Source organism: Panulirus ornatus, chromosome 48, assembly GCF_036320965.1.
Source record: "Panulirus ornatus isolate Po-2019 chromosome 48, ASM3632096v1, whole genome shotgun sequence".
NCBI lineage: Eukaryota > Metazoa > Arthropoda > Malacostraca > Decapoda > Palinuridae > Panulirus > Panulirus ornatus.
Window position 1 is genome coordinate 23867423 of NC_092271.1, and position 19093 is coordinate 23886515.

Consider the following 19093-nt stretch of genomic DNA (forward strand, 5'->3'; position numbering starts at 1 on the left):
TGCTCACTGCAGGTACGTCATATGAGATAAATGTATCAGTCATCGTGGCAGAGATTTACGGTTGGATATAATGACAAGACTGGGTCGGTTATGTACTCTCTTTAGGCAAGTTAAGAGAATAATATGTGAACCATGGATATATTTACAGCCTTGTGAGGATTAAATAAACTTTTGATAACCGGCAACAGGAATGGATATGAACACAATTTTCGACGGCGACCAAAATGAACCAGTATCCCCTTATACCAAATGAGCCCAAATCCGGACTTGAATCAGTCAAAACTTATGGAAGTCTGAGAGATATCACTATATAGAAAATGGCTGGTAAAGTAAATGATGAGATAACTGGGATGGAAGAGAAAAAAAAGTGGAGTGTATCCAAGTGAGCAGGAAACCATGGGAATGAATGGAAGTTTAAAGTTAGTAAATGAATAAAATGAATGACTTCCTTGAGAGAAACCCACAGAGAATCTCTCCCGTGAATTGTACCAAGGTGGTTCTACCTTTGCAGAGTATTAAGGATCTGGTCACATGAACAGTGGTTATAACTTGGTATACTGATTCCCACGACTACTGTAATGGACTTATTAAAAGTACTGACCCTAAGCGAATCTAATTTCGTTTAAGATTGTACAAGTAATAACCCTATTTCCTAAGTCTGAAATACAATTCCTTTAACAAAATTGTCACATTCATATCTGTAACTTGGGACATTATTATCCTCCTCAATCTAATCCTGATAATTGTGAATGTTACCTGTACACGCTTCTATTAACCTAACTACACTCCACTTATAGTGGATTACCACAGTGTAACTAACATAATTCTCCACACATTTATAATGGTCATTTTTCAAGGCACGTTGATACATTCAATGAATACATTTTTCACTTCAGTTTTTCCTACCACAGTCCTTGTTTTGAATATATGAACGAATACAAACACTTATTCAAATATTCTTTATTTATCATGTTGACAGTGGAGTTACATTTTATAAAATACTGTCTCAATCATAACAAAAAGAGAAAAAAAATCTCCATGACAATGTAATCATATCAGAATACTGCATTCAATAAGATATAAATGTCCAATCTCAACATTAGTACATACGTATATTTCTTTTAGCAAGATTGGTCCTACAACTTGGTCTTGTTCAACTCCAAATATAAACCGTACTGTGGAGATGTGGTATTACTGGAGCAAGAGGGTTCATACTCCTAAAATCTAACAGCTGCTTCCTCCAGTATATGACGAGAAGAATGACAAAAGACCACGGAACTGTGGGAGTGACATAGCAGGTAAAAGAGGAAAAGGCTGAAAGCTAGTGAGGAGCGTGGTCTAAAAGTGAGAAAAGAAACCAATTCGTTTCGGTGATAATAAACTTATTTTGGTAGAAATGATATTTCAAGTCTGAACGGGATGAGCTGGGGCAAGAAGGCTAACTTAGAGCAACTGACAAGGTATATAAACTTATTATGGCTCGGTCTCAAAAGGAAAGATAATGATAACAAGACGTGCGTCCAAGCAGCGTGCTGAGAGGCGATGTTAAGGTAACAAGGGAAGTATTATAGTGAGAGTAATGAATGATGAAACCTGTGACGATGGATTATGAAGCGAAGGCAACGCAGTGAAGGTAACTGAAGGGGTTTTTGCATGAGGTTGGGATGAGGGTAAGGTTAATGGGAGACGGGAGAGTAGAAGTGCTTTGACAGATCGTACAGAAACGTAAAAATATATCCCACCTACATTTCAAAGAACTATGGAATGTGTATGTGTATCCTGATGAGAGATTACAACCTTATCCTTCTCTCTTCTCCAAACAATATCACTCAAGCTCCAAGATGTGTGGCATGTTCACAAATGTTTCTTCCTTTTCCTAACATATTCAATCCTAAACCTGTCAATATTTTATATAAAAAAGAATCATAATTATCACAAGGAATCGAAAACAACATTTTTAAAGATATATAAACCAGTGGAAATCGCCCTTAACTGTCACTGTGTCAACAACTAATGCAATCTAGCACTATATTTGGCCCCAGTTGTTATGAAAGACAAAATGGAGTACATTACTGATTGCATACAGTCACAAAGTGATTTTTTTTTTGCTAAATAAACATAGAAGGATGAGAAATCGAGTGGCTATTGATCTTAACTCTTTCTCCAGTTGCATAACACATCGGTTTGCGAGTGAAGAACCAACAACCAACACAGTTCAGATAAATAAACAAAAATCTCTGATGCAAAGAAAAATAATGTATGAAAGGTAAAATCACATGCTAAGATTTCATGCTATTTGGATAACTATTCTCATGCTTCAATAACAGTGCTGTAACTGAAGTCTTACCAGCACTGTACATTAACAAGACTCAGCTGCAGACTACGAGTATATAACTTAACCAACTTCATGTCTGAATCATATATATTTTTCATACACTCGTTGCAAGCAGTTACTTTTCATATACAAAGGGAACATTATCTCATAAACTTTGTAACGAGTTGAAAGTATAAAACAGTCAGAAAATACTATTTACAAAACATCGAATTCTAATAGTATGTTACATCTAAAAGATTCATACACATCTGGAGAAGATTTACAGTAAGTAGTTTATAGTAGGCTTATAGTAGGCCAACACTCCTCGGTCTCAGGACAGTACATTATCATAACATTACAATCTTTGTGAAACGAAAAAAAAAAACCAAGATGGAATATACATTACATCTACGTATACAGATCTTACTATATTCCACTATGAGCACCCCCATCTCCCCATTCTTACCTTACTGTGTAGTCACAACAAGTGGACGGAACAATGTAAATATTCATGGAAGATTCTGAGAGCAAATTATGCTTTTCATACTTTATATATATATATATATATATATATATATATATATATATATATATATATATATATATATATATATATATTGGTAGATTCCTTAGGGCCACATAATACCTTAAGTCGTGATGCCACGCATCCGCTAATTAGGTCAACTGAAAAAATGAAGTGTAGGATTATACAATGCTACAGAACTGCTCTTTCGCGAGTTTTCACATCGATTAATATATTCACCTTTTTTGTATTTTTCCATGTCTGAAAGCAGTACAAAGCGGAATTCTATATATAATTCCATCACCTACTCCCTCTTCCAGTTCCCCACAGCAGATACCAAATAAGACATTCTTTTTTGTTTTCATCTGCTGTGATCTTTAACTTCTGTGAGAATGTCATCAAATGTCTCTGCTGACCATGGAGATCGCTTCCAGATCCTCCAAAGTAGGCGTGAACAGTTCGTATAAATATGCTTATTATGATTCGCCTGGTGTCACACCTGTGCATTCCTACAACACAGTTTTAGTATGAATGTCTTGCAGGTCTTTGTATATACTTCCATGAAAGAAACTCTAAAATTCGCACTCAAAATAATGAAGAATGATGTCTGAACTTTATGTATAATCTATAGTTCAACATACTCTCCTAAAACATCTTGGATTTTCTCCAGTTACACTCTTACAAATTCCCACGATACATCTGAAACTATATAACTATAAAGGGTAAATTTCATATATATATATATATATATATATATATATATATATATATATATATATATATATATCATTAAATAATATACTACAATATAATTTGAGTTGATACAGATGACATAGTATTACAACCGGGCTGGATCACCGTAATCACTGGTTCCATCAAAATTATCAGTACCAGTTACTTGTTGATTGATTCCTTTGGCCTGTGCCCTTATATGATTCTACCCAAGAGGCCTTTGACGTATTGTGATCACTAGGCGTCATAAATGATACACACGACTTTCGCTTCAACATCAAGGTCATACGAAAACTAAATGCCCTCAGAAAACTTACCAAAACATTCTATTAGAAACAAGTCATTTGCTCTACCTTAAACTATACTCACCTGCTTGGTTATAGACCCTGTTAAAAGTATAACAAAACTACATTCACCACACATAAAACAGCACTCATAGCAATCACCAACTGCATCACAGGCTCAAACATTCAACATTTTCACAATACAAAAATACTTCGATAGAGTCAGCATACTGAAGTTCTTCGCAACAGCACTAGATCCCCCGTGGATAAACCTTTTCATAACCATCCACCTACCTTTACTTACACATCCTCCTCCCTCAACAAACGCAACACTAACAAAACATAAACGCACCAGAATGACTCAACAAACACTAAACAACCACCCTCCCTACCTAGCCTTGTGTACCCTAACTCCACCATACATTATACACACATGCATTGAACTGCCCAGGCATTCGTGAGTTATACTTTCCCCTCTGTGATCTGGACACCACCTATCTCTAACACTAGTAACACGGATTCAACATGTCACAATACCACACATGCTAAAAATGTCACCTCCAACGCAGACACTAAACAGCTCTCAACTGTCTTGCAGTCACCCCACCAAGACATACACACCACACTTATTGTCCTGCTGTCCAAGCCAACAGACGTGGCTGGCTTTCTAGACGCTGTGGAAACCCCAAGGAAGGAAATCCTGGGGCAGGAAGGTACGTTAAAACATATACGTTAAGTGTAACCGGACTCTGCCTGCATGAGGTTACACCGCGAGTAAAAGTCACCTTTGGTGAGGCTGAATCACTGTAGGTAATGTATCATCAAAGAACATCTCACTCTAAAGGAGTCCACATTTCCCTGCTACATACATGTCAGCATGATTACGCACATTTGGGTATGAGGGTAGTAATTACCACGTTCCATACTTTTCTATAACAGTACCATAAAATAATCATCAATGCATAACAATTACATTTCACAAATTCTCAATCGCAATCAACATATCTAAACAAGCCATCGAAGGATAGCATGAGTACTACTGGGTATGCACAAGTACTGATTTGACAATTTCGTCTTACGTATCCCAGCACAGATGTCAAGCTGGAATCTGAGGGGTTCACATGATACCCGTAGACACATGTTGGCAAAGTATCATCCCTTTTAAAATACCTTGGCACAAAATCGTTCTGGGACAAAAGCACCCCAGCGATTTCACTAACAGAAACTATACTGGAGGGGGAGGGGGGGAATGCTATTTCATGTGTGGTGGGGTGGCGACGAAAATGGATGAAAGCAGCAAGTATGAATATGTACATGTGTATATATGTATATGTCTGTGTATGTATACGTTGAAATGTATATGTATGTATATGTGCGTGTATGGGCGTTTATGTATATACATGTGTATGTTGGGGGGGGGGGGTGTTGGGCCATTCCTCGTCTGTTTCCTTGCGCTACCTCGCTGACGCGGGAGAAGGCGATTAGGTATATATATATATATATATATATATATATATATATATATATATATATATATATATATATATATATAATCAGCTAAACAACGTGAGAGAAAGGAGAGACTGAGAAACAGACAGACACATAAACAGATGCATTCTAGACTATCAAGTCTCTTATAATGCTAACATGAGCGTCACTTCACTTCTGGTATTGGCAATTTTCCTGTATTTCAGTTTAAGTACCACTCAAGCAAGCACTGTTGACAATGTCAAGGATTTCATTCTTTTTTTTTTTCATCAAAGTTTTATACATCACCGTCATTATAACTTTTCAGTGGGTACTCTGAACCAAATATGACATCGGTAAATGTTGCTATAATTCAGATCCATTTGATGTCGTAACACATTCATGACTGCCACTGCATGTCTTCCCTCATTCACTGTCTTCTCTTAACCTATACTCTGCACTCTCGAAGAACAACAAGATCACTCTTGCTCTGGTGTAAATCCTGATATTTTTTGACAGCTTCTAGCAGAGAGTTTACCAAATAAAGGCTACGTGAACTTATCAAAACACAGGACAGTTCATTAGTGGAGCATCTTATCTCTACGTAAACCACAGACTTGTTATGACTGTATTAGTAGTTATAAGGCCATGCTGCTGTACCCTAGAAAGTATAATGTGTAGCTCATTCACTGGGCTGTTTCGCAAATTCACCGAGTTATTTTTTCCGAGGACGAACACAGGTACGATGGTGTAATAAACCAAACTCCCACACTGAGCTAGCTAGCACCAGGTCCACTGTGGCTGGCACTAGACTGGTATAACCCAGGTGGTCATGAGCTGCCATGAGCATGCTACTCTGACCAGTACCAGGCAGCACTACACTAACAAGTATTGAGCATTATTACACTGACGTGGACTGTGTGTGGATTCGGACTTTCTTCTTCAGCACAGGACTGGACTGAGCAAAGGCCATGTTCTGTATACCCATGGAGGAATCAGGACCATCGTCGGAGGGAGGTCTGGGTTTCCTGAGGGAAGACCTCAGAGGGGCCTTGTTGGGGTCGAATGCCACTATGCCATTGGGTCTACCACCAATGTGGCCATTGCTGCCGTTGGCTGTGATCATGTACGGCTGACCGCTGAAGTGGGTCATGGCCACCCCGTTGGAGTTGCGATGCATCCGACCACCACGCTGGCTGCTTCTGCCTCTGCTTCCTGCATGGCCGCCGCCGCTGCTTGTCTTACCATGATGGGCGTGACCATTCCCGGTGTCCTTGAAGTTTGGGTTGGAGATGGTCGTGGCAGCGGTGCCCTCGGGATCTCGACCATACACTGTCGGATCTCCGCCAAGCTTTCGAGACCATCCAAACTCTATTCCAGCACCCACACCCACGACAACGCCCAAGGCCACAGCCAACACCTGGAAAGTGGTAACAAAAATTCATTATACACCTGTATACGTCTGTAGAAAAGTATACATCACACATGTGGAGGTGTGTGATATGTAAAGCACAATAAATGAGAGGTGAAAATCTCCATTTTACACAGGGGAGAGAGACAAGAGACTTGAAGGATGACTTACCTGAATAAAAAAGGCCCAGCTGAGTGTGACGTACAGACCAGACTGGTGGCCAGCACGAAAGATGAACACTTCCAGCACGAAGAGCAGCACGCTGACCAGTCCACACAGCACTGTTGGCGGAGGAGTCAACTTAAGCAGGGTCGAGTATCACAGTGCATCTCTACCAGACAATTATGAGACATGTTTTATGACTACCTGGATACTTTCAATAAGAAGTTATATGATGAAGACCCTTGAGGCTCTCCAAATCGGCTTTTGAACACTACTATTGTGATTTGTAGGTAATGCGAAAGGAAAGTACTGCTATCTTCATTTTCTTGAGAAACAATAGTTTTCAGGATTGAATGATTTCGTCAAGCAAAATTGAGAAGATGATCTGGAACGAAATCTGATTATGGTTCAACATTTTAGAGCACAAATAGAAGGGTCGCCAAATTTGAATTGTGGAAAATTCATTTAAATCTGACGAGGAATGAGTTCCAGTGTGTGCTGGACCAAAAGGAAAAACTGACCCGAGGCTGCAGTGCAGACCATTTTGGCAAGAGTTGCATGGCGAAACTTGACCAGCACCTTTGTTGACGTTATGTGCATCATTACAAGCAGCGGGCACAGAAACATGGCTATGGCCAACAGCGCTGCACACGCTGCAGATCCAATCCCAGCCACGAACGAAGCCCCTGCAATAGACACAGTCTTACAATGCAGATACTGAAACAAGAGTTTGTGCAGGAGGTATAATAGCATCGGTTGAGTTAGGGAAGTGACTGGTTTTAAATAGGGAAGGTGGTATGACCAAGTTATCACAGGCAAAGGGGTCTTCCATGTAATCATGGGTCACACTTAGTTCAAAGCATAACCAATCATAAGTGACATACATATTATGAAATGTATTAATCACAGAAACAAGCTAATATAGCAACAGACAAATGAAATCAGTGAAGCAGTGGACTGTGCCATAACGAGCCAGTCGGTGAGGGGAAAAGTTAGTGCATTTACAGGCACAGTAAGTTAACAAAAAAATGTGAAATACAGTGACAGGTTTGGTAAGCAAAGGATGGCGTATTGATAAAAACAGTGCAAAAGCAAGGAAACCAACCAGTGGCGTGTTGAACTAAGCTAATTCATCCAAGAAAGTGTCTGCGGTGGGAGAATCGTGAAATAAAAAAACAAGACTAATCTAGCCACGGTTGAAGATGTTGTAGCGAGAGGCTAGGGCAGAGCAAGCTAATAAAGTAGATTAGAATAGTGCGGGCTATACTAATGGGCTAATTTATGTTGGCAGTATAAGAGAGGCTAATGCAGTCACAGGCTAATACTGTAGCAAGCTAGTGATGAAGCAGGGTAAAGGAGTCATAGCCTAGTTCTGTTGTAGGGCAGTGAAGTGGGTAGCGTAGTCACAACTTGTTAGGCAGTGTTATAGCACGCATGTGAAACAAAAGTGGGGGAATGCAGCGACAGACTAGTGTTACAGAGGGCAAAGTGTAGGAGTGAAATGCTGGTGTATCAAAACGTGAGTACGGTGAGCAGAAGAGCAATAGAATCGGGGGGGGGGGGGGGGGCTGGAGCGAGTTAGCAGATCTATCAGAGCAACTTTATAAAAGGTAAAAATGATGCTGGAGTCACAGCCTAGCCACGTACATGTCTTCTGCAGCCTGGAAGACTGCTCTACGCATAGGGCGATGCCGTACTGGCCCGATTCACATACCCTCCACGGCCCGAAATACCCAGTCATGGCACCTGAAAAAAAAAAAAATACATAAGTGAGTAATGGAAATCTTATACCCATCATTCTTAGTAAGAAGCTATCAGTACATATCAATAAAGAGTAACTGAACATACAAACGGATTGAATATACGAAACACATAGCTCACTCTACCTTAGTTTAGATTGTATATCTAATATTCTGTCTAATGCATCTCTGTCACATGGATTCTCCGTAACTAAAGGACAAGGCTATGCCGTATCAGTACCATTATCACATGAATTCAGGGAAATAATGACTAACTACACTGCTGTCCAACGTGCTATCCCATGCACTGCTTAGTTTCAGCAGTAAAGTAACCAAGTTGTGACACCCACTGTGCGGCAAACCATACACTCACAACACTCATACGTCGACTATAGAGTTTTTCGCATTTATTCTCAATGTTTTACAGACAATTTTGACAAGTAAGCTTGTGGATTGAATCAAGGCATGTGAAGCGTCTGGGGTAAACCATGGAAAGCTGTGTAGGTATGTATATTTGCCTGTGTGGACGTATGTATATACATGTGTATGGGGGTGGGTTGGGCCATTTCTTTCGTCTGTTTCCTTGCGCTACCTCGCAAACGCGGGAGACAGCGACAAAGCAAAATATATATATATATATATATATATATATATATATATATATATATATATATATATATATATATATATATTGTCCGTGTGTGTGTTAACGGAAGCCAACGACAGGTGGTAACATTCGTGAGCGAAAAGTCATCTTCGGCGAGGATGTATCATAGTAATCAGTCTGAAAGTACTGCGTCGTCCGAGGTCTTTCTCGCCCCAAAGAGATCCACCTCGCTCTGCATTCGCGTAAAGCGCAGCCACGAAGCTGTATGAGCCCTATAAAGATTCTATTGTTTATATATATATATATATATATATATATATATATATATATATATATATATATATATATATATATATACACATATATATATATATATATATATATATATATATATATATATATATATATATATATATATATATATATATATATATATCCTAACTTGAAAAACCTCGAGGAGAGCAACTTTTGGACGACAAATATGTTATGACTCTCTAGAGGAGACCATGGAGTTTCCTCCACACAGCCTTTGACGCACCTGGGGGTACTGATGCAAAAGGTGCATTTCCCCCGAGAACGATGTGGAAACGTTTGGACATTTTTGTCTTATCTCTCTTGTTATTGCTCCTTGGTATCAACGAACTGTACGGTAGAGACAAATGCCAACTTAATACCGATAAGTTGTTACTTTTTGTCCCTGAAGATCATCACAGTTTGTTCCGCCAAAGGCAGCACAAACGGATGATATATATATATATATATATATATATATATATATATATATATATATATATATATATATATATATATATATATATATCCACCGGTTTTTAGGTCAATCAACCCGTACACATTATGTCCAAATGTGGGACATCTGAACACCGTCTAACGACCAGTGGCCATACAGTCAGTTTTTTCCGACTGTGGGGTGGGGTAGGGTGTGGGGTGAACCAAGCGGCTGACGCACAACTTCCGGATGCTTCAACAGTGAACCATTACGCCACCCAATCCGGTCAGTACTGGGAGCCGAGTACCGCAGCCTGAAACATCCTCGTAACGTTTGCATGTTACAAAGCGCAATCACACTGCAACTGATATCAACACGTAGTTCAACGTCTTGAAGACTACTATTGTGAATACAGTGAGACCTCTGGGGAAATCTGTACTCTAACCATATGTATCAGACGTTGTAAACGCAACCAGCGTTTTTTTTTTTTTTCTTAGAACACCTAACACTATATCAAAAATATGTATATATGTGTTGCTATCATTCTCAGGAAAGCTGTTTAATTTCACAGCAAAGATCCGTAATACACAGTACAAATAAATGCCCTAGTTTTCCTATGGGGATAGTCCAGAAAAACGAACCTCATCATACGCTAATGCATCACGTAACTTCATGGCGAAGAAGCCAACATAACATCGTAACTGACGAATCATCCCCACAAAGCGCCGATGCGAGAATGCCTCCATACCCGCGCCATAGTCTTCGTTCTGACTCATCTAATCGTTATTCAGGAGAAATTCAGACAGCAGTAGTTTCATCTCTCCGCTGTGTACCTAATTTTCAAGGAGAATGGGTCGTGAGCTGCATTCACAACACATTTCCTTACACCAGAGAGACGGCCTTATGTAGAGACTGTATTAGTAGCAAACGCCTGCGCACTAAATACGACACATGTGTACCTCTGGCATTAGTCTGTCGAATGTGGTCAGTCATCCAGGAGGTAACACATCCGTATGAAGGCCACAATGGCAGCTTCGGTGCTGCCCAGATGGCATCATCACCACCACACACCACCATTGGCAACCCGGTACCGCGGGTTTTTACGTGAGCTGCAATCATACCCACGGTGCACCAGCTACTACCCCCTTTGTTAGTAACACAGACACACATTGTCACATGTACTAGTGATAAACACACAATAATCCACACAATCATCAAAACGTGATCTTGAAGTTACGCTGATTCTATGTACGACAAATCTTTGCCTTACGCTGCAGTAAATAGACTTGGAAACCACTGCCATCCAGAGGACCTATGTTAAGTTCTTAATCAGAGAGACAAACCCCCAGGAGCTCGGTTATGCCCAGGAGAGGATCCAGTACTAAGCCGGCCAGCCGGCGAGCAGCGATGCGTGTGCAGGGAACGGGTTACATCACCGTTAATGAGGTTCACATCACGACATGGAAGCGATTTCCTGACAGGTTTCTGATGTCGAATGCCACGTTTATGTCACTGGACGTAAAGATATCCATCTATACACACACTACCATAACCATATTTCTCAACCTACTCTAACATGGACGTCACCAGTGGTTCTTGTATTTATGGAATATCAAGGAGCAACTCTTCGGTGGATTATAGAATCACAGTAATGAACATACGAACATAGTTTTGTGACCAACTATTACAGTTTTAAACGTATGTTGCTCCAAATATATGTGACAATCTATGACATACGGATCATCAAAACGATAAAGGTCAAAGAACTTTTTAGGCTAACCCTAAACCTCAACCTTTACTGGGTGAAAAAAAAAGAACTAAATAGCCTAATACGAAGGAAACTTACCAAATCATAGGTTAGGTTTTGCGATGCTTTGGACTAATGATGCTTCCGAATTACAATCCTCCCGCTGTTTCAAGGTTACATTATTTCCATTCTAGTTATTTTTCTTTTGTCCGTAGTAATATTCTATTCCTCCCCCGTAGATCCATGAAGGTGTTAAAGAGCGTTTGAGGGAAGTTACGCGGAGCATAGAGGGTTGAGTGTGGCATCTCCGGGTTGAGTCTAGGGGTGAGGCATGGGGGGGTATCAAGTGGATCCTTCTCGGCCCGGGACCGACCGTACCATCCGGCAAGGTAAACCACATGCTGTACGTGACGGCCGCTCCTTGTGTCCGGGAAGTATACTCTCATCCTCAGCGGGCTGTTGCTGATGAGCCGAGGTAAACTATGTGGTCACGGGGGGGTGGTTGGCGGCTGGCTCCTGGGTCCCTCGGTTAGGTTCTTGTTAAAGTCCAACGACCGCAAAAACCCATAAAAGTCTCACGCTCTGAATGCGGTCACCACCCCCCACCCACCCCACAAGCTTCGGCCGCTTGTGAGATTTTTCGACCAGATGAATGGAAAGGTCATTAAATCGATATCCTAAAAGGTCTATCCCAAAATGAAGCTCCATTCACATCATGGTTGGCTGAGCCTCATCAATTGCCAGGGAATTATCAAAGCCGTCAAAGCCACATCCACCAACCGAGATTTCTCTCCACACTTTTTTCAAGTATTTGGCGATAATTGTAAGACCACATACGCTATCACTATGGGATGCGGCCTATGTTGTATATCGGTAAAAATGTCGCTAATCTGTACCTAACTCCTCAACTAGCGCAGTCCCGTTGTAGCATAAACGCATTCTTAAGTCGCAATTAGAGGCCATGTTACCGCTTTACTTAAACATCTAATATTTTACCTTCCTTTGACGAACTGTGGATGAAGGTGACTTCACACTTGTGATGCAACCACACCGCAAAGACATACGCAGTATTATATATATATATATATATATATATATATATATATATATATATATATATATATATATATATATATATATACCCTGAAAGTCAGGTGATTATGATCCGGATGGCTTGGGCTCGAACCCTCTTCCCCGAAGGGTAACATCCCAATCCTATTTACCCTTCTAGAAATCCAGTGCAAGGCTGCCTACCACATCACCAGCGGGCCAGCTCTCACTTCCAGCCTCCTCCTCCTCCTCCTCCTCCACCTCATGGTCTGTCAATTCTGGTTGTCTCCTCTTTATTCTGTCGCTTCTCTCGTGTGCAGTACATGTCTACGCACTAATATATAGGGGTCCCTCAGCCTACAACCCGACGTTACGTTACTATCCAAACCCAACCCAACCTCATTCTATACTATGTATCCATGTAAATACACTGCATGTCCAGTCCACCTCATTAAATTTGCCCATGTTCACCTGTATTTGTACCGCGCTATACACACAAGTCTCGAATAAATCTAATGTTTTGTCCAGCCTTCAGTAGGCAGGATGGTGGAAATAGCCATTCAACTACCTCACCGAGTCAGTGCTGGTGAGAATAACACTCCAAACCATCATGCCACCTCAGACATCTAGGGCCCCGACACACGACTTGCTTCCCCAGGTCCTCTGCCAACATTCTCCTTTCCTCCATCTATCCAATCTCTGCACCTTCCGTCTACGGAATCCCCTCCCTATCTGTTTCTCATCCATACTACCCGGCTGACAACCTCTCAGACATGGGGTAAACTAAGACTTTGCCTCCCAGGCACCACAAGCATGCTAGGCAAGCCTCTCATACAATGACCACGACACCAAAGCGTCTCTGAGATCAATGCAAAATTTTCACGTTTAACATTGTTATGACATCTTGTCTTAAAAATAAAGTAGAAAAAAAAATACAAATCTAATTCTTGACTTCCTCTACGTCTTGTGTTACGACTTGTCCAGGTCTACATCTTTGCGGTAATTGCAAGCTCTTCTCCTGCCTCTGCAACGCCACCCGAGCCACCAACTCCTCCACCTGAAAGCCTCAATTTGATGTTGTCCCGTCAACTCCACTTGTAACTTCATACCTCTGTGCCACGTCGGCAACCTCCTCCACTTGTAGCTCCTCCATGTACTGAGTGGCTACCTCCACTATCAACTCCTCCTCTGTTCTGTTTTGTGCTTTGCCAACTCTGCTCTAATTCACTCTTCTGCGTTGCCATCTCCACTGTTCGCTCCTCCTCTGTGTCATCACGTGCCTTGACAACTCTACTCCTCACTTCTCCGTTTTGCTATGCCACCTCCAGTATCTACGCCTCCATGATGCGGACCTCATCCATCAAAAAAATCCTCCATCGTGCTGCGTTGCCACCTACATAATCAACGCCCCTGTGCTGCGATGCCACGTCCATCATTTTTGCCTCCCTTGTCCTACGTTGCCACCTCCACTCCTGACTTCTTCCTTTGGCCACTCTGCCACCTCCACTTTACAGACTCCTGTCTTGCGCAAAGTTGCCGCCACCTCCACTTTTGACTTTTCCCTTGATGCAGCGTGGACCAGCAACCTCGTCCATGAGTCGCTGCCTCATTATACAGCATCGCCACCTACACATCTGAGTGCTCATTCCACCAACGTCCTCACCCGAACCATGCCAGAGGATTCCGGATCACGGGCGACGTGCGTATGTATACTCCCCCTTTATTAGAAATCTATTATCGAGCACGACGGTACGACTTTCGATCAGGTCGGTACGACTCTCGAGCAGGACGGTGCGACCCTCGAGCACCACGGGAAGACGCTTTAAGTAAGACTCCTCGAACCTTCGGCTCAAGAATTCGGCCCTTGGATATAATGGAATGACCTACGACCCAACCCTTCAAGGGTCAAAGTCGACGGTCGAAAAGCACAGTCCCCCAAGACTCATTCGGTCTTGCTCAGAGGTCGTACCATCGACAGAAGGAGTATTTCTAGAGAGAAATATGTACGACAATATGGGTCACTATCACGGCGAAAACACATGCGAGGAGCAAAACAAATAATAACACGCAATGACTTTACCACTGACACACTTGGGGAAGCGCGACATTTGCACTTATTCCCATTTTCTTTCCAGAGTGGTTCAGCGCGCAACCTTCCCTCTTCCTCCTCAATGTCATTGCCACAATTCCCATTTTTTGAATCTATAAAACCATTATTATATCATCCACATCCATGGCATTGCCATAATTTCTAATTCTTAAATTATCTCTTATATCACCATTCATTTCCAACATTCTTGATTTTGACATTCTGAATTATCTTTATACTACCTTGAAATTTTCAATGTTCTGTTCCTCATCACCTTTCCTCAGAGCATGATATTTCAACATACATAAAGGAACACATGTATTACGTAATACATATTCCTTTTCCCTCTCGCGTATCACACCCAGTGTGCAAGATGGTAAAAACCAGATATGTGACGAAATGATCACCATGTCGATCTCTACTGGGTTACTGGCTCTATATATATATATATATATATATATATATATATATATATATATATATATATATATATATATATATATATAGAGAGAGAGAGAGAGAGAGAGAGAGAGAGAGAGAGAATGTCTGTTGCAGGAAAAAACATTTAGCCCCGCTTCCCTGAACAGGAGACAAATTACAGGGGTGTGGCCATGGCTGGCACGGGGCATCACTAGGAGACTGCAGTCTGGCCACAAATGGCCAAACACTGTGGCCACTATAGGCAGTGGAGCAACTTACCATTAGTAGTCCCTCATACATATATATAAAAAAATACTTTTACCCATCTATCAATAGGTCCATCGACCTATATCTATCCACCTATCTACATCTATCTATGTCTCTAATTATCTACGTTCATATACACCACACCCATTCCTAATGGACAGATCACGTATGTAAAGCTTCTCAAATCATTAAATCACCCCCTAATCACCACAATGTAAATAGAGGATCCTAGCTGGGACGAAATGCTATTTACAAAATACTTTAATCAATATACAGAGGGAAATCTACTGGGCATCCGCGGAACGTCCGACATTTGGCATACAATCCGACGTTATGACTCCTTGAGCACGAAGGTACGCGATCAACGAGCTACGACAATACGTTCCTCGAGTACGAAGGTACGCGATCAACGAGCTACGATAATACGTTCCTCGAGCATTACGTTCCTCGAGCACGACGGTACGCGATCAACGAGGTACGATATTACGTTCCTCGAGCACGACCTTTGCGTACGAAGGCGAAGACGAGGCCATCATACCCAAGGTGTCGTCGGACCGTCCCCGTGTCCCACCTTCAGTAAGGCCCTAACGCTCACACAGGACTGCCCGATAACTCACAATTCTCACCTTCGCAAAAGGAGAAGAAAAAAAGTTATAATTTCGCCTCCTGAATTTCATCGGACACTGCCAAATTTTGGAGCGGTGGTGATGGTGGTGGATAAGGGAGTATTGGAGTGTTGGAGCGATGGTGATGGTGGTGGCTAAGGGAGTATTGCTGTGTTGGAGCGGTGGCGCTTGGATAGGGAGGACTAGTTCCTGAGTCATTCCTCACGATGCTCCCGGAAGACCATCCAAAGTTTCTAGCCACAAATCCCTACGATGCAAGGTTTCTAACCACAAACTCCCCATCATTCATGGTTTCTAACTATAACTCCCCACCGTCCAAGGTCTCTAAAGGCAAACTCCCACCATCCGAGTTTTCTAACCATCCAAGGTTTCTACCAACAAACTCCTCACCAACCAAGGTTTCTCAGACACACACACACACACACCCCTCACTACCTCACCAACCAATGCACCAATGGAGAGAGAGAGAGAGAGAGAGAGAGAGAGAGAGAGAGAGAGAGAGAGAGAGAGAGAGAGAGAGGCTTCCAAAAGTACATACCAGACACGTAACTACTAAGACCGCTACCCACAAACAAAAGGCGAAAGAAAACGAAAGAATGACATCTGACGGAGACATCCAGGTTCTCTTTTTTGTCACTAATGTTAAACGAGGAAAAAAAAAATGTTGAACGGTGAACAGGACGCTGATAGTGTAATATATCATTTCTTAATACTTTTTCTTCAACCCATTGACGTCATCTATTGAACTTCGACTTGAGAGCAATTTAGGGAAAATTCTTACCACTATTCTTATAACTGATTATGTACGACCAATACACACAAAGGATTCGATTCTCTTTTTACACAAATCGTTGTCCTCACACAATATGGCTGGTTTCTCAATAACTGGTCTCCAGTCATAAACTTCCCACTATCCCAGGTCTCCAGTCATAAACTTCCCACTATCCCAGGTCTCCAACTATAAACTTCCCACTATCCCAGGTCTCTAACCATAAACTCCCCACTATCCCAGGACTCCAATCATAGGCTTCCCACTATCCCAGGACTTTTGCATATACGTGTACACAGCGCGGGACCCTCAGTTCTGCTCAGCACGGTGTGGGAGGGGGTGAGTCCCGCCCTCGACGCTGGCTGGCTGCCTCAGGAGTGTCCGCGGAGGCCATCTGCGCCGCAGGTGGCGATGCCGACAGCATCTGGCCTGGCCAGCTCCGCCGACCCATCTGTCTCCCCACACAACAAACATGGCCCTATAAATAGAGGCAGCAGAAGGAGGGGGGGTCGTCGCCAGCAGTCACACACAGACGTGGGCCACGTCAAGTAGGGCTCCACATGGGCACCACCACGTCAACGGGTGTGTGGCTACAGTGACGCAGGCAACTGCAAACAAAATGTTTTTGTTTACCCTGCTGAGCTCCCCCTCCCTCCCACTGCACGGTGCTTGTAAACATTATTTTGATTTGTTTGCTCTCGGGACGCCTTGCGCACACGCGCAACAGTGACACGCTGTCTGTTTGGTTTTTCGCCTGAGCACATACGGTTGTAAATCATTAACAACTCAATATAAACTAGGCAGTCTCGTGTGTGTGTGTGTGTGTGTGTGTGTGTGTGTGTGTGTGTGTGTGTGTGTGTCAGTTAGTATGAGCCCTCACATCCAGTGGAGAGACCACCCGTAACCACCTACACCTACTGGTTGAGGTCACCTACCCACCTACACCCACTGGTGAGGAGGCAGTCTACCCACCTACACCCACGGGTCGAGACCTCCCACCCACCTGCACCATGTGGCCGAGGCCAACCCCCCCCCCCCCCCCCCACACACACACACACACACACACTCCTCCCCACACACACACACACCCTCGAGGGGACCCACCCACACGTGTAGTACCTGTAAACACCACGTCCTTAACTGCGTACTGACAGATATACATGCCGATAAATAACGCATTAGTACGCTGTCAGACAGCCAACCTTGCAATGTCGCCTTGGCACAGGCTCCTGCATATAACATATGCATCTCGTTTGTATGTACCTAAATAATAATTCTTACCAGACAGAATTACCTGCGCTATTCTCCTCTCCCCTCGTCGTGTTCCGTAATCAACTGAGCGTTAATGTGGTGGGTCATGTCACGCGCCTCCCTAAAGGAACTAGGTTCACTCAGCGCTCTACTATTGCTGTCTCTGATGAGAATACAGCTGCTGCTGCTGCTGTTGTGAGTGATGTTATCATGGCCTTACGTACCGATTCCGTGGTTGATGTAAACATCAGTCTGTTGCAACCATTACGTTCACTGCTCCTGCTGGTGTAATCAGACATGGATGTTGCTGCTACACTGCAAATGTTACTCTAGAAAGGAACGCAGATGTTCCATCTGTTACTACGACTTCTACTACGACTGCAACCACCACAACTACTAATACTACAGCTGCAGCCGCTCCAGCGACACCCGACTTATCTGCAGTACAAATACGTCTCTCACTATGACTTCCGCTTTGATGGCATGACTCCGATCCATACTAATATAGTCTTATCACTATTATTACTTCCACTCTCGCAGGCACACCAACTCAACGCACTTCAAGAAAACAATCAAGACGTCTACTGGTTCTTGGGCGACGCTGTCCTAACCTAAAAGAACGTCCGTTGAAATGGCAGACAACAGCCTCACATTCTAGTGGCCATGGATCATTCCCCCTTGAACCGATAAATAATAAACAGGTGGGAGACTTCCTTGCTACATGATTCATGTACCCGCCAGCCAATCACAAGTCCGTTCCACTACAGAGAAAGTGAGATATCAATGTCGTCAAACAATCATAATCACAGGTTAAGTTAGAAGATACGTGTGTCTCTGTGGCACAATGCTATGCGTGTGTGTGTGTGTGTGTGTGTGTGTGTGTGTGTGTGTGTGACGGAGGAACACAC

At 42.6% G+C, this 19093-nt stretch overlaps 1 protein-coding gene across 7 annotated transcripts in view; it reads right to left on the reverse strand.

The window, feature by feature from the left end:
• Positions 1-945: 945 nt before the first annotated feature.
• LOC139763843 (uncharacterized) overlaps positions 946-19093 on the reverse strand; it is a 62218-nt gene continuing 44070 nt past the window's right edge. For all 7 annotated transcript variants that reach the window (XM_071690180.1, XM_071690185.1, XM_071690179.1 and 4 more), the window contains 4 exons: positions 8541-8639; positions 7415-7579; positions 6903-7012; positions 946-6740 (listed from right to left, as the gene is read on the reverse strand). In XM_071690180.1, coding sequence (XP_071546281.1) covers positions 6222-6740; positions 6903-7012; positions 7415-7579; positions 8541-8639 — 893 coding nt within the window. In that variant the 3' untranslated portion in view covers positions 946-6221. The remainder of the gene's footprint in view (positions 6741-6902; positions 7013-7414; positions 7580-8540; positions 8640-19093) is intronic.